Source organism: Tyto alba, unplaced genomic scaffold (assembly GCF_018691265.1).
Source record: "Tyto alba isolate M040663 unplaced genomic scaffold, T.alba_DEE_v4.0 Super-Scaffold_6, whole genome shotgun sequence".
NCBI lineage: Eukaryota > Metazoa > Chordata > Aves > Strigiformes > Tytonidae > Tyto > Tyto alba.
Window position 1 is genome coordinate 53,435,364 of NW_024881327.1, and position 17,274 is coordinate 53,452,637.

Sequence of the window (17,274 nt, forward strand, 5' to 3'; positions counted from 1 at the left end):
AATCACAAAAGAAAGTTTAATTGGCAAGACTGATTAACTCAGTTAAGTTCATCCTGCAAAAATCTGTAACACAGCAGATGCATTAGCATACAAAGGGAAAGGTTTAACAGCCTGAAGTTTTCTGATGCATTTTAGCCACGAATGTATGCCTTATTACAGTACAACACACGAGTGACAGAGAGAGCAGATGAGTGTCTGACAGCACCTTTTGCAGCTAATCTTGCCAGATGTCATAGCTGCAACCTCAGTAAAGCCCAAATTAGAGCACAGCAAACTGTCTTGCAGTGTACATGAAAGGGAACGAGATCACGTTCATTTTCACTTGACACCTAAGAAAATACCTCGCTCGTTGATGTGTTACATAATAGTCCTTATACTACCTACTTACAACTCTCCATCCCAAGAGTTATCACAACATAAAACAAATCTCCCCAAAAAAGGGAAAAAGTAAATTGCTCCACTGGGGCACACACAACCAGTTTTCACAAAGCCAAAAAAAAAAAATCACCATTCTCTAGTTATTTATTGAGTGAGCATGCGGCCACAGCACTGTATTGCAAAATAGCTAAATATGTTATTCTGCATTAGCCTTCTCTCTTTAAAATCTGTTCAATTAGAGCAAAAGAAACTCCACTACATGGAAGTTGCTGTTTAATTGCCTCGCACATCATTACTTACCCTCAACACTACATTGCCTAACTACAAAAACAATAAAGCTAAAGATTGTCCTCTAAAGATTGTCAGAGTATACGAAGCACTCAGACTTCAGGTATTAGTTATCTTCTGTTGTACATCAGTCCTGTGATAACAGCACCTCCTCTGTACAGTGAAATATAAAAATATTATGCCTTAAGAAGTATCTATTGGTTCAAGGCAAATTAAGGCACATTAATGCAAGGCTGTGGAGTGAGGGAAACCCCTTCCAACAGCCCTCCTAAACAACCTTTAGTTGTTTTACTGGGATATTCATGTTACTTAAGTTCTTGAAGACAAAAGAGAAGGAACGATCTAAGACTACTGCTAGTAATCTCACGTCAGAAAGCAGTAACTTGACTGAACCTAAAAAGAATCGAGATCGAGCGTCTTCCTGTAATACGGTGAGCATCTGTGCTAACAAGCACTGGAGTTCCTGAGTGAAAACGACAATGGAACAAAACTGGAACGGCATGTCAGCTCCAGGAGGAGGCTTCAGTAGGTGCACAGAACAGAAGGATGGAAATAAATTTAGAAGCAAATCATTCCAATCCCCTCTTACATCACAGGCAGCGCATCGCATTGCCCAACAGTTACTTATTTGCCTTCGCTTCTTGAGCTGGGAGCCCATGGCATCTGGTCACTACTGTAATGCCCAATCTTTTGAACCTAATGTTCATATAGATACAGAAAAGTCAGAAAAACATATGGCACATCATCTATTAAAGGACAGAAACAGCTGGTTTGTGTGTGCTTTTGAACGTTAACTGTGAAGACAGCCATCTCCCAGGTCTGCAAAGCCTCATTGTCAATCGTGTAAGAGCCCGATGTGCCTCAAAAACAAGCCCATGGCTCTGACAGGAAAAATTCTTCTAGGACGAGGAGTTTCAAGTAGAGGTTGGAGACAAAAGAGTAAAACATGGAGTTTAACAAGAAAGAGTCGTAAAGGCACATGGCAAGAAAGCTTCAGACACCAGTATAGGTAGGCTCACCAGATTTGTGAATCCCAGAAACCGTGCATCTCATGTCTAAAACCCCACCAACCCACCAAAAAAAAACCAGAAGTGGACCAACTCCATAAGCAATTGAATAAAACCCCACATCTCACCTTCTGCAGGCATGGCCTGTGGATTGCTAGAATAAATATACGCTCCATCGCCTCCCGTGAGTAAAGTGCCCAGAAAAGATTTGTCTTCCTAAACAGGAAACACAAACAGTAGTATCACAGAAGGGATCAAGGACCGTAATCCTGTCAAGAATATTTTCTCATGTTTTTGCTTCAAGAGAAAAAGATATTTTTTTTTAAACAGCATCTGTCAGAACTTTTAAGAGTTTAAACTGCATTTATACAGAAGAACTAGTGAAAGACAGCATGTCAAGGGGATAATTTTTTTAAGCACTTCTCCCCCATTTTGGTTTTGCCAGCAGCTATTAAGTTACAAGTTATTGTCACAACCACAAGGCATAGCTTTTTGTTTTTACATTGTCAATCTACTGAACTAAAAGTATATTACAGGAAAATCTATTTATAATGAAGATTTCTGGTAACCGCAAATTAAACCACAAATGTGAAACTCATGTAGTTTAAGATGTTCCCAGATTCCAAATTCTTTTCTTTTTCATAGTGCTTAAAGTGTTTTCCTTTAGACATTTAGCATGTTAATTAAGTTAAAAGAAAGTTGCATGTAGAGTGGCATTGAGTTTTGAGTTTTTTTCTGAAACACATAAGCTCCATGAGTACTACTTAGAGAGACTTCCATGAAATTGTAGCTTTATTAGAACTCTTCTTGCTCTTGGGTTTTGTTGTTCTTTCTAAAAGTCTGAGGTTTTCTTTATTTCACACAATGTATTTTTTTTGTAGGTCAAAGTTTGAAGGAGAGGGTAGAACAGGCAAGTCTTTCGTAGAAGAGGAGTAACAAACATAATAAAAGCCAGTTTTTCTAGCAGCTAAGACTTTTGGAATACTGATTCTTGAAAGTGGACCTTCTATAGATTAACAACAATGTTTAATTTTACCTTCAACAGATGCTGTGCCTTCTCAGACAGTTTCACATCACTATCTTCAACCTGTAGCCAGAAATAGTTTCCATTTGTATTGTTGGAAGATAAAGCAAGTCTAACGTTAAATAAAATGCATCAAAGAAGAATCAAGGCAAACAAGAACCTTAGGTACCACAGACAGATTAAGTCCTGAGAAGAGGGTGCTTCAGAGACAGCTTTGTGCTCTTCAATACTGTCATCCCATGGGACTGAAATAGTTCCTTCAAACACATTCAAAGGTATATTCTCCATTAAATTGTTTTATAGACTAAAATATTGTATTATATAGTATTGTATAGACACAAAGCAGTGTATCCCATTCGGTTTTAATTTTTATTAATGTTAGTGTATCCCATTTGGGTTTATTCTTTATTATTGTTAAAGTGTTTAATTAGTAGGGATTGCTAAAGTGCATAATGTTATCCAACTTCGTAACATTCACTGGAATTATATCTCTAACACAGAGTAGTACATTAAGAGGTCTGGAAGCAGATCTTTCTTTCTCTTAGGGCAGACTTTTAAGTAATCTAAAGTGCCCCACAATAAACAGAATTTTCAAAAGTCACACTGCGAACTTGAAAAACACCCAGGCTTTTACACTGCTAAAAGACTGAACTGGTGAAAATGAAATAATTTAAAACTTGTGTTACGAATGGAACAATCAGCCTCTTTCCACTTGTTAGGTTTTCACTTCGTGTCCAAATTGAAAAAAAACAGAGGAGTATTAATATATTAGTATTCCATTTCAATGCCCAAGTTCCATACTTTTTCCTCATACGTCCATACTTTTATAACAAGTTTTCATTTGTGAATCTGTACGTATAGAAAAAAACTCAAATAAGTTTGTGTGTACTAACCAGCCAAGAAGCGTATCTTGGGATAGCTGCAGTCAGTATTATGTGGCTGGTTTCTGAATTCATGCTGCCATCTGCAGGGAAGTAGATGGAAAGCAAAGCAGTATAATACCATCCATATACTTCAAACTGTTCAATATATTATTTTCATAACTTGAAATTTCTTTAGGAAATATGAAAATTTCCTCATTATTTTACGGACTTATTCGTGTTTCAGTGAAGCTTTCAGAGCAGACTAGCTCCCAGTCTTCTTGTGCCATAACACACACAGAGCTGCTATACAATACCAAAGACCCTGCTTTTATTTTGGTTTTAGTATATGGCTTCTTCCTTTGCTCGCCTCCCCACCAAATGCGTTCCAACTCCCATGGTTAAAAAGCCACAGCCTGTCTGGATACAAGAGTTCATAAATATTGTTCAGACAACCTCAAGAACTATCTATGTTTGTCACATGTAAACAATCTGGAAAATATGCACTTGTCTGAAGTTATGGAAATTACTCAGTGTGCTGTATTTTAAATGCAAGCCTATTCCAAAACCAAGCGTTCTAAAAGTCATATCCTTTTTGAGTTTCGTTTCATCTCTTCCAAACAAAGAACAACTGAAATTAAAACATACTGTATAAAATGAGTGTTACAAAAGTGATGGAAGAGAGCTGTTTGAATTTCCTCATACGATAAAAAGCATTCACTAAGGTTGAGGAAAATTTAGGAAGGGTACTATGACATTTGAATTTTTTTACACCTCAGCCCTGCTGTATCACAAGGCAGCCATAAAACCCAAAGTCCTTTCAGCGAAATTAGAGTAACTTGGTACTTAAGATATTCATTACTAGCAAGCTAAAACATTCAGGTCTTAATTAACACAAGGCTTAAAACCATAATGGTAATACTAGTAACATCCATCAGAAGCCCTTTTGTTCCTCCATGACACCAGAGCTAACAGAATAACAACATCAGTGCTAGAATTTTAAATAGTTACCTTTTTCTTTTATTTGTATCTGTGATGTTAGAAAGGACTCTGAAAAGACAACAGATCCCAAGCATCCTCTTCCTGTGAGCAAGTCTGGAATGTCAAATACCATCATAGACGCCTACAGCAAACAGTTGGACAGCAACAAAGAGAAAGCAGAACTTGAAACACTAACGGAAGCAGCAAAATCTGTATGTTTTAGAACTCCTAAAACATCGCTTGTCTCTTGTGGTGGAAAGTCTGAGATCATAACTCCATCTTAATGTTTTATTCCAAATTGCTCTGTCTGACTTCATGTCAAAATTCAATCTTACCTCGGTTTCAGCATCTGAAGTCTATCTCCCCCCCTACATTTGTATTCACATAAAAAAACATCTCAGCATGCCCCATAAAAAAAGCCACTCAAGCTCTATTTTCTAATAAAATATATAATCAGAATACTGAACAGCTTACTTACCGTTTTAATCAAACTCAGGCTATCCTCATTATCTAATGGAGTAATTCTAGAACAATAATGATAATTAAATATTTAAAGGTTAGATCATTTTGAGTGACTTCATAGCAGCCCAAAAAGCTATTTAATTTTAGAATAAGCTCTTATTTGTGTAGGCAATTTGAGGCAGTTAGACAGTATGGGGAATAAAAAAGCACAAGCTTGTGATATCAACTAAGTTAAAAGCACAGTTTTAAAAGGAAATTCTTAATGAGCTCATGCTGCTTCTACTCTCTAACAGTTAATAAAATTGGTCTGCCCAGTTGTTTTAGATTTTTAAAAATGTTTTTAATATTACACAGAATTACAGATACGAAATCATTAAACTGCCTCATACACAAAAGCATTTGTACATCTTGTACGAAACAATCAATGGCAATGATTTCTCAGAAGTTCCAAGACAAGAAAAATAAATAGTGCATTGAAAACACTAATTAATAGCAAGAAGTATAAGACAGTGATACAAACCTGCCATGATTATTCACAGCCTGGATTTGAAAAGCAATTTTGGAGCTGTAGAACAAAAATTGAATTAGTGAAAAATGTGTTTTATACTTATTCTACATGTAAAAAATTAGCAATAATCGATTTAAAGCAAAAGAACTGCTGAAGTGATTAAAAAAGCGGGAAAAGTAAAATGGAATAATTCTAATAATTTTAGAACTCTGAATGTATTATGAAGTCTTGGAATTTGGCAGTCATGCAAGTTCAATTTAAAATCAGCGTTTGACATTTTTTTTCCCAAAAGAAGGTAATACATTGACACAATACATCAATCCATAAGTATCTGAAAACACATACCGTAATGCAGTTTTCAGCTGTGTTAAATGAAGGGTATCCAACGCAGACATGAGGATCTGCTCTGCTACCTCCTTTGCCTGAAAAAAGGAAACTCAGAATAAAACATCTTCTCCCATATTTCCAAATCCCAGTAACTACAGGAGCACCCACAAGATAAACAAGAAACCATACACTAAACAATAACACACTGATGCACCAGGCTAAAATTTGTTCTTTCACATATCTGATTTTCCTTGCAATAAGGTTAGGAAAATTCATGAAAGATGGAAAAACAATTGTAGATGGATAAGATTAGATCTACTCTGAAATTTCTCTTTTTTTAAACAGAATTCAGAGACTGGTTGGAGGCCATGGTATTAACTTCATTAAAGATAGGCAGCTGACTGAAACATTTCTTTTCTTTTTTTTAATTTTGGTTTGCATGTAATCTTATATTGCAAGCTATCCCAATCAACAATTACAGTGTACAGAATCGGTGCTTCATTTACCTTGGATTCAGTGGAAGTTTTAGCATAGCACTCAATGCCAGCAAGCACAGCCTCTACAACAGCAGTATATATTTGCGACAACAGCGTACTGAAGAGAAATACAAACACAACATTTACTAGACAGATAGAGTTTTCCTCCTCCTCTGTTTAAAGGAGCAGCTTTTCCTCTTGTAACACAAATCCCCTATATAGAAGGGTTCCTTGATCAAATAAGCATAGAAATAGCTTTAGACTTAACCTTTCAGTTTATAAAAATAAATTAGAGCAAGTAAATTGCTCAAATTACAGCATATCTTGGGGAAAAAACCTCCTGGCACAACCGTATCCCTGCTTTCATCAGTCAAGGAAAAAAAAAAAAAGTTTTATTGTTGACTTTCACTGCAGCTGTGTTGAGGATCACATCCTCAATATCACAACGAGCATAGAATGGTAGTCCCACATTCCGCAAAAGCAAAACTGGAAAACAGGGTGAACCGACCTCCAAGAATGACTTGTTCTGGAGCATGTCAAGCTAAAAAGATACCGAAACAAACGAGTCACCACAATTTTTTGAGCACATGTACATCACAGCTTAGTCCTTCTTAAAAAGGAATTGAAAAAATTGCACAGGAATAAACAAAGGTTAAGTGAAGCTAGAAGCAACTTACAGCTACTGACATATTTATAGCTCCAGAACTATTGAAAAAAACCCACTTATGTCCAACTAAGAAACATCGGCCTCTGTCTTCCAGCTAAATTGGAACAAAAAAGAGAAGCAGATAGACAAAAACAGTCCTACTTCCCCAAACTTTTAACTCCTCTCATTATTCCTCTGCAACTGCTAGATGTTGAGGGAAGGAGGAAGGGGGAGGAAAGAGAAGGATACAGCATTTAAGCCATAGGCAAAGCATTCCTGAAGGACGGAAAAAAGCATCTGAAACTTCCAAACATGGCCCAACATGGAGGGACCTCAAAATGCACCAATGATTGTCTCTGAACTTCGTCCCCAGTAGCAGTAGGAGATTTAAAAAAAATCAAACCTTCTTACTATTTGTTGAGGTTTCTTCTCTGTAACTTCATGTACTAACACATGCATTTAACTTATGTCCTCAGTACAGAGTCATTACAGGAAATGTGTATCGTTCTTCCTGACTCTGGAACCATTCCGATTTTCAGGCAAATTCATATATATATATATATATATATATATATATATATATTTGCAAGGGAACACCTCACAGTGGGCTGTGCTTTACATTAATATGCTATAGTTACCTCACTCCTTCCATTTTAAAATTTTAACACTAACAGTTCAAAACAGAAAATGCTATTTTCAAAAAAAAAAAAAAAAAAAAAAAAAAAAAAAAAAAGAAATACAAAGTTTACCCCAAGGATACTTAAAGTTACACAGTCAGTTTAGGGACTCCAGATTGCAGTTCTGCTTCCTAAATACAGCCAAATTTGGAATGAACAGTGCTTATGAAAGATTTTTTTCCACGTTTTATTTCATTGGAAAAGACTGACAGATATAAGAACCAGTTACGGGACTCAACTGCAAACTAATTCCAAAATCATGAGGTCAGGTTTGCCAGAAAAGCTAATTTTGCTGCTGTTGCTGAAACTAGATTATTTGATCCAATACAGGGATGCTTCCAAGGAAAAACACTATGGTAAAAAAATACTGTCTCTATCATCTGACCCTTGCTTTGCTTAGAACTTCTCTAGCCATGTCAGTTAGAACAGTATTTAGTAAAAAGTCTTTTAGAAGTAGGACAAAAAATATTCTACATGTTTGAGCAGAACATATACATAAGCAAAATAACCTGTCAGTTAACTTTACTATAAAAAAAATGAAAAATCTGCTGCTCAGTCTAGCAAATTCACTTCTATGTCTTTGAGAACCATGTAACAGCTACCAAAAGCCAACGGTACTTTGCCTGAAAGGTCACCACCACCCACCCCCTCTGACCCATCTTTAATGCCTTGCTAACATGTCACACGGGCTTGCAAACTGCTCCACTGCAGGAGCAAGAACAGGCTCCTAAAATTATCCTAACTAGAAAGGAGGACAAAAATCTCTGAGGAAAGGTCTGGTTTATCAAGAGTGAGAGCAGAACCAAAGCAGATTATCTACCAGGTACTTAAAGCTTGACAGATATCTACTCGCAGATAAGTGGACATCAACATGGTTAAAGAGTCTTATTTTGTGAAGGACAACATGTTTGGAAGGTTTGTAGCTTACTAACAAAAAAAAAATTCAGAAGTTAACTTTTATCTATCATTTAACATAGTGAAATTTCTTTGCAAGTTTGAGTGCTCCTTGTTGGCATTTCACTAACCATTATGAGCCTTAATGAAACTAGTGTAAAAATTACTTTTACTTCTATCTGTGGAACATGCTCCCACTCAGTTATAGATACTTTCCCTGTCAGCATATATGAATCACGTTTTAAAGCAAATAAGTGTTAAGATGAAAAAGTTTTATTAAAATTTAAGCAAAATGTACAATTATTTCCTTTCATACTGTGCTCTATAGCTGAAGGGCTATCACGCTAACAATTCATAGTTTGCTCATTGAAACTCAGTTGCTCAATGAGCAATTTGCCTTTGAAACCCTCTCACATTCACGTTACTCTAAACAAAAATGTAGCTCTGCAAATGCCAACAGCCACTGCTGACTAAAAGCGGTTTTGACCTACTGCCACAAGTAGAAAGAGTGAAAAGTTAAAGAATAATAAAAAGTTGGCAGCTTACACTTGTTCAGCTTGCTTGTGCATCTCATTGTCATTTCCTGTATTAAAACCAAAAATGTTTGTTTTAAGCACTTTCAGAAGCATTTACACAGAACTTCCTGGGCATAACATTTCTGCTGCATATCTTACATGACATTTATCCAGTATTTTATATAACTGCACTTTGTTTGCAGATTTAAAAAAAAAAAAAAAAAGCAAAACACAGGTTAACTTGTATCAGCACAGCCAGTACATACTCCAGCCAAGACTAAGATCTGCATCAGGTCAGAGCAAAGACCTGTCTCCGGCCGTATCCTGGCTCCCAAAATGGCCATTCCTGGATGCCCAGGAGAGAGCACAACCAGAGCAAAGCTATGCTTCCATTTTGCAAGACTCCAACCATCTTCTCTTCAGATACTTTCTGAGCTATTTATCCTGAAGCCACTTCTAATAACCCTAAGGAGACTGATTTTATCCATGGACTCATGCAGCCACTTAAAATGGGTAAGAAAATTGTTTTCGAAAACTCTACACGGCTTATTTTTATTAAGCAAGACAGCTATTATAGCACACCACATTGGGCCCAAAATCAGAGGATAAAGGGTGAAAGTAAAATAATTCTCTCCATTCTTTTAAGAATGTTCAATTATTTTGTAAAAAAAAAAAAAAAAAAAAGGGGGGGGCAAAGCAGGTTTATTGGACAACAGCCACTTTGAATTACTGTATTTTTGGGGACTGTTATTTCTATCAACCTGGATGAAACAGGGACTGAAATATTTATCGAGTACTTGCAAAAGATGCGCACACCCAGGTGCTCTCTACCTTCACACTGCCTTCTGATGCCAACATAAATACAGTTCTCGACCTCTGAATCATTCTGTGTGAATCCCTGACGAGTTTTCACACACGAAGGGAGGATGTGCATCAGAACAATGTTCTGCTGTGATTTCATGCACTGGCTACAGAACGGGACAGTATCTACTACTCCATGGTCTAATGCTCATAAAAGAATCAAAGCCATCTTTTAATTGCTACAAATTTTACATAATCTAAGAGAATAACTGCCTTAAATTACTGCTTGGTATTTTTAATATACTCACCCAGGAAAGGAATGTGAGTGGTTCCAAAAAAATAGGTCCTGGAACAAGCCAAAGGTCCCTTTGGAGATATGCACTGCACTACCTAGTTGTCAGTATTAACGAGATACAAGAAGACCTTAGTAAAAAAAATTGGTGCAATAATTAACAATTAGCTAAGTTCCCCTTAAGTTGTCTAACCACTGACATACTACAGGAAGTGTACGACACAGACTTAACTGGATTTTAAAAAAGCAACTTACGTTTTCAAAGGTATATTTCACTTTTGACTTGACCTGAATGGTTGAAAGACTTTGGAAAGGAGATGAGCTCTGACTTCCATAAGCGTTAAGCATCTGTTTTCAATTTCCTATGCCAACTGCTTTTTCATGAAGAGGAAAGTGTGTCAGGTTCCCATAACTATGCTTGCACTTGGTCTTATTACTATTTTCATGACACCCTATTAAAACAGTATCACCTGTACCTGTAAATAAACCACCTTTTTAAGAACAATGTCAGAATCCAAGGACAACAGATGGAGCAAGTACGTCAGAATACAACTGTACTTGCATTTTCAAAGATATCAAATGGTCTTAATGGGAACATTAACAAGGGGAGAAAAAGCAAAATTGTTTTTACAGAAATAGGGTTAGACAGAGTAGCAAATGGAAGATGAGATTTCCCCAGGCTGCTAAAACAATCCTTCCGCAGGCTTCTGACACGTGCAACGTGTCCAAAATACCCACGTCCATCCATCCCTAAGGCCACTTACGCACGAAATGTTGTCATGACAAGATCATAAACTCACTCCCTCAATCACACGTTCACTCCACGACGACCTGTACTCAACCACCATCCACCTCCTCAGCAGCACAGACTCGGGACTCGCACAACCGACGGGCACTCCCAGCGCCCCGGGAATGGGCGAGCAGGGAGCACTGCACAACGCAATCTGCACGCTACCTCTCCTCCTCCGCTGCGAGTTACCTTCTCGATGCACCCAGCCCAGCCAGCCAGAGGATCTGAATTCCCTGGGGTCGCTTCCCCAGTTAGGTCCCCTGCGCGGCGGTGCAATAAGCCATCGACCTCATCATATGTTTTAAAACTAAGCTTTTACTTGAAAACGGAAACAAGTTAATCTTACAACTTGATCTTAACATTCTTTGAAGACCAGAAAGGTTTTCAGAGTTTCGGGAGCTGTTCAGTTGCTGAAGCGTACACTGAAATTTGGATACACGTAAGTATCCTGTGGCTATTCACAAAGTCATTGTCAAAAAAAAAAAAAAAAAAAAAAAAAAAGCGTCTTTGCATTTCTTTTTAAGAAATTGCTAAACAACTCTGATTAAAAGAAAACCTGCGTGTCAGTTAAGTACATCATATGCTACCACCAGGAATATTTTCACTTTATGGCCAGGACAAGCATCCTCACAAATAGCATTTCCCTCTCTCCCACCCCACACATTTACAGCACCAAAGGGTTTAAAAAAGTTGTCTTTTTACAGGGGAAAAAATACTTTAACTCATTCAGCAGACCCGATTAAATATCCAGTATAGTTTGACTTGAAAAGAGAAAGAAAAAGGAAATTTGTTCCTTCAACTGACTGACTGTTAAAGTAACATTTTGATACGTTAAGAAGAACTGGGTATTCAACTCATGGAAGGTAAATGTTTTAAGGGCACAAAAAAAAATACAAAGAAAATATACACTGCTTCAAAATATCAGGTAACTACTTAAAAGCCTTACCATATGCTTGGCAGTGCTTCCACCAAGGCCAGTGTTTCGAACAAGATGTCCTTCTGATGGAAAATTAAAGTTACCAGAATTCAAGTTTTCCTTAGTTGAGTGGCTACCAAAGAGAACAAAGGGCTGCCGGCTAGGGCTAAGGAGAAAAGAGAGTATCACCACCAAAATACTTGAAGAAAACTTACAAATAAGAAATTAAATCAAATCTGTCAAGTCTGATGGACCAAGTATTGAATTTCTTACTAGAAGAGGAGGACAAAAAAAAAAAAAAAAATTACTACAGCTGCAGAAAGCTTGCCATTGAAAAGACCAAGTTCCAAAGAAAAAAAAAAAAAAAAAAAACATACAAACAAAAAAAACCAAAACAAAAAACAAACACCTACTTGAATTAACAAGACTATAACTTCTTTCATATACAAAAACATATCTCAAGGCTATTTCCCAAATGCTATTAGGTGGGGTTTTTCCTCTTTTTTAAAGTAAATTGCCTTGAAAAGCTGACTAGTTTAAAATTTACCATCTTGAAAATCTCTGAAGTGACTGTATTGGAATTAAACAAAAACTATTTTGGTTTTAGTTCTGGCTTTGGGCCCAAGACTTAACTGGAGAGGTCAAGGTTTTTCTTTTAGTTATTTAAATGCAAACAGCATAGGATGCTGAAAACAATAAAGGACATTGAACTCCACTGTTTAAAGAATAAAGAAGAATCTGCAGAGAGACATGCAAGTAGCTAAGCAACCTTTATTTAGCTCAAAACAGCAGAACATTTGGTTTTGCAACATATGACAAACAACCTTCCTCTCTCAGTTAAAATTCCATGCTGAAATAAAATAAAGATGACCCGTATTGCCCACCTTATATTGGCTAAGATTTGGGTTTTTAACTGCCCCGCTCTAAACACTGGTCTTGTGCATGTTGTGACTCAAGAAAGTATACGGGCTTCTTCAAGCTTCATATTTTAATTGTTTCTGAGTATCTTATAAATAGGACAAACATTTTCAAACACAGTTGTTCTGTATAATAAGTTAATGAGTTTGTTTAGATATCTGACCATAAAAAAATTGATCATATTAGAATGCACAAGGTGGATTGTTTCAAACATATTGACATTGTATATGTAATAACTACATCATTAAATCCCATGAAAATTCAGCTTATCATTCCCAGAAGTGCCTTTACACATTTTTTATTTTTTTTTTTTAAATAGGCAAAGATGAGATGTGATATACTGAAATGGTCCCAAAAGGAATAATAAGCATGATGGCATCAGAGATATGGAAATAACATATTGAAGTACTAGCGACACCATAATTTCACAGGGAATAATGAGTAATACCTGTTATCTGTTATATGGCTTGAGATCATTCCATGACTGAAATAACTTCTGAAAGGCTGTAAAGAATTAAAAAAAAAAAACAACACAGCAATCTTTTTAACAAGTAAATGAAGAGAAAATGTGATACATCCTCATTATAATTAAGAACAAACCTGAACTATCCTTCTCAGAGAAAACTCCTGAAACCTTAAAATCCACTTCCAACCTCCATAAGCAAACCCAAACATGTCTCATACATGCTTAAAAAACAACAGTCATTACCGAAAAGTAGTGTGCTATTCTCACCCATGCTGTATGTTACATCAGTTATGTTTGAGATTTGACACGTGCAACCTCAACTTGTTAGGAAGTGCACACACTGGAGCTCCCACCAAAACAAAAGTCCATCTGCCTGCCAACAGGGACCTGCTGCGCAGACGTACATCAGTTAATTCAATTACCAGTGAACAAACACTCAACTGAATGACACCAGTCAGTCCCGAGCCATCATACCATCAATAGGTAAAGTGGGTGGTGAACTGAAAAAAACCCTAAAACGGTAGGTTTCTACTCCTCAAAGTAGAGGTGAGATGGTGGAAGGAGGGGAAAAAAAAATAAAAACCCACAAAAACAATAAACGATGCTGAATTCTTATTAGTTCTGCACAGATGACATGAGAATTTCAAAGGACTACGTAGCAGGCATACCTCCCCTGCCTGAGATTCTGAGAGTTCCAGAATGAAGGGAATTTCAGTATCAAAATTAGCAAAAAAGTTGGTCCACTGGTGTTCAAAATTCATTAAATCCTAGAAGAAAAACATTCAACATTACTTAGTAAGGCAAGTGTTACACCAGAGAAAGAAATTCACAGGTTATATTGAATGAACCCAAATTACTTCAGAACAACACAGATAACATTTCACGATGCAGTATAGAATACAGCCTGCCCAGTGAAGCAATAAGTACAAGAAAATAAACATCTTTTAAAAGATAAGGACTCTCTGCTGGATTTTGGGGTGTCTTTTTTGGGTGTGTGTTTTTTCCTTTGTTTGGGTTTTTTTTTGGGGGTGTTTTGGGTTTTTTTTTTTTGGAGAGAAAAGAGGCAGGAAAGGGAGAAGAACCAAAGCCCTGCACTATCTGCATTTAACCTAAGGAAGTACACTGTTTTGAGATCACTCATAACTCAGACCTCCTGTTTCCCCTAAAACTTCCAAAAGAATACTTGGACAGATTTAATTTTCTATTTTTAAAATCTGTATATGGTTCTGAAGTAATTTGTATCTGACATTAAGTAAGCCTATGGACAGAAAATGAAGAGTGGGGCTGGGAATTTGGGAAGCTCATGATATGCAAGTAGCAGACAGACATCTCTTCATCTACATTTATAAAAAAAAAAATGGTAAGTGGAAAAGGAAATATCAGTAACACCTCACTAAGGCAGAATAAAAAAGCAAAATTACTACAGGTAAGTGTTGCATTCAAATTAATTAATAAAAAAAAAAAAGAATCAGAGAATCAATAAGAAAAATGTGTGTCATGCTGATAAGGCAGGAACCTTACAGAACTAGGCAATTTAAAAATGCTCTCAAGATTACTTTCAGTTACTTGTCAGATACTAACTTGGAAGATGAGAGACATCCTGACTTCAGAAAGTATAGTTTCTCAGATATTATATATATAATAGTCAAAACCAGAACTATGACTTTAGCAGTGGTCTAAGTATTATACAGTATTTTACTTCAGTGATTTCATTAATGCAGCAATGAATGAAATTGAGAGAGTGAATGTTGAAGAAATCTTACAAGCCTTCCAAAATACTAATTAAGCCCATATTCGGTTTAAAATGAAGGTTTACATTTAGAGGGAGAAACTATTGTTGGAAAATATTCCAGTCTTAAATAAGATTTTCATAGAAGATAAGAACTAAAAAGTGCTTTTGTCAGTTTTTTGCAACATGCCAATGTTGTATAGAACATTATTTTAAATCCCGAGTAGAGTTCAAATCGGAATTTTTTGAAATCAAAGCTGGGTTAACAAACAAAAAAGTATAAGCATATGCCACCTTCAGATGCTCTTTAAGATCACCTAACTTCATCCTCACTGAGAAAAATCCTCCTTTTTAAAATCACTAATTTCTATGAAGCCAGCATTGTATGAAAACCCCATTCATCTATTTTTCTTCAGAAAACTGGAAGTAAATTTAACAACTTTCAGATTTAAAACTTCAAAATAGGGTCAGTCAGTCAATTTCAGGGCAGACTTACCAGGTACAAGAAAAGTCCCAAACATTTATCCCACTTCCACAGGAAGGGGGAAGTGAAGTATCAGAGAGTGACTGTTTAGACTGACAGCCTTGCAAACTGTATGACATTTCCATTTTCATTACAGCAGCTGACAAAACCTAATTGGTGTGAACTACCAATATCTTATTAATAAATTATATTTACTGCTGAACTTGCTGCATCTTAAAAGGCTACTTTGCTGACAAGCTAGAAACTGATAAAAAATTAACAAAAAATAATATATACTAATACTCCTACATTGCTGTCTTCTCTGGCACTGAGATCAGGCCATCACATTGTAATGAGGAATCACTTCACACTGTATGTTGGTATTTCACAAAGCATCAGGGCAGCCACTGTGTGTCACTGTTACCCACTAAAAGCAGTTATAAAGCAATCCTGAAAGTGTTTGTTGCTGGGTAAATGGCTGGAAGTTATAGAAGATTTTCCCCCTCCTTGCCGTGCTGCAAAAGGAGGATTAACACACACGGACATACCAACTTTCTGTACTTTGTACATAGTCCTATGACTTAAGTAACAGCCACACCATTTGAAAAACTTCTAGGAGAATTTCAGACAAATTAAGAAATTCAAGGAATCCGAGAAAAGCTGTTTTAATGTTTTACGGATTTTGTGGTAGATGTAAGGAAAGGAAAGAGACCCTGCAAACAACAGGGCCAGCAGACTAAATCCATAAGGACTATTAAAAACAAACAAAACAACAGCAATTTTGCTCTGTGGCTACACTAACAGACTAGCAGTTGATTCAGAATATTTCACCCTCATTACCTCAAAAAGCAAGTCCTCCAAGGAAATGGGATCCATTTTGCTGTATGTCTTCCACAGATCAACACTGACATCCATTAACTGAAAGAGATTTTAAACACACTTCTGTGAAATAGACCAAGAAGAATGCCACAGATTCAGGTTTTTGCCGCACTGAAACAGTCTTGCAGCACATTGCCCAGCCTAACAGTCCTCCTTAACTCTGAATTCAGAAATATTACAAAAGAATTGGCCAAATGCAAGTGTTCTGGATGCTTCAGAGACTCATCTCCTCAAGTAGGGGTTTAAAGTATGTGCACAGTTTTGCTTGCATCTTCCAAACAAATCACCTCGCAAAGTTTTTAGCAAACTTTGTTAGTAGCAAAGAATACTACAGAACATAGACTACTATAAGCCAGTGCAAACAAAAGGGAAAGATTAAACAAGAAGCAGATTCCAAGGTTACTCGTCCTACACACCAGCCTATTCTTCCTATAAGGATAATGTAAATTTAGGCTAAGCTAGTTTAATTTAACAATCAGCAATACCTTCTTCCAAGTACTGAGACGATGTGTGTGAGAGCACTAGTGAAAAACATATTCTTAACGGACAGTTGTAACTGAATAATTTCTGCATGTAATGAATGTATCTGAATAATTTCCACGTGGGGGTGGTTCCCCACCATCCATTTAATTAAAAATGCAACAATGACTGGAATTTTCTTAAACTACTGCTTTAAAGTTATTCCAGTTACTCATATTATTAGATATGGCAATATTGACATCACTTCCATTCACCTGTCAGTACAGTAAATTCTCCTGATTACAGCATCTTGAGCAACTCTGACTTCTGTAGTAAGGGTGAGAGAGCAACTGAGCTTAAGACACAGAAAAAAATTACTAAGACATCGTCATTAGATTATCTTCAAATCTAACAGCATAGAACGCACAACAGAGGGAAAGTCAGTTTGAAGAACTAAAAATGCACCAAGAACACCCCCTTTTAACAAGGGCAGAACTATTAGATCATTTATAGATCAT

General features: G+C 36.6%; 1 protein-coding gene across 1 annotated transcript in view; it reads right to left on the minus strand.

Annotated features, from left to right (window-relative positions):
• The window catches only part of DNAAF9 (dynein axonemal assembly factor 9), a 78,399-nt gene that overhangs the window by 35,514 nt on the left and 25,611 nt on the right, over positions 1-17,274 (minus strand). The window contains exons 7-20 of the mRNA XM_042807763.1: positions 16,259-16,336; positions 13,895-13,993; positions 13,209-13,264; positions 11,873-12,008; positions 10,153-10,234; positions 9,075-9,111; positions 6,342-6,429; positions 5,854-5,930; positions 5,521-5,565; positions 5,017-5,062; positions 4,569-4,680; positions 3,591-3,661; positions 2,710-2,760; positions 1,802-1,889 (exon numbers count right to left, since the gene is read on the minus strand). Of these exons, the coding sequence (XP_042663697.1) occupies positions 1,802-1,889; positions 2,710-2,760; positions 3,591-3,661; positions 4,569-4,680; positions 5,017-5,062; positions 5,521-5,565; positions 5,854-5,930; positions 6,342-6,429; positions 9,075-9,111; positions 10,153-10,234; positions 11,873-12,008; positions 13,209-13,264; positions 13,895-13,993; positions 16,259-16,336 (1,066 nt within the window). The remainder of the gene's footprint in view (positions 1-1,801; positions 1,890-2,709; positions 2,761-3,590; positions 3,662-4,568; positions 4,681-5,016; positions 5,063-5,520; positions 5,566-5,853; positions 5,931-6,341; positions 6,430-9,074; positions 9,112-10,152; positions 10,235-11,872; positions 12,009-13,208; positions 13,265-13,894; positions 13,994-16,258; positions 16,337-17,274) is intronic.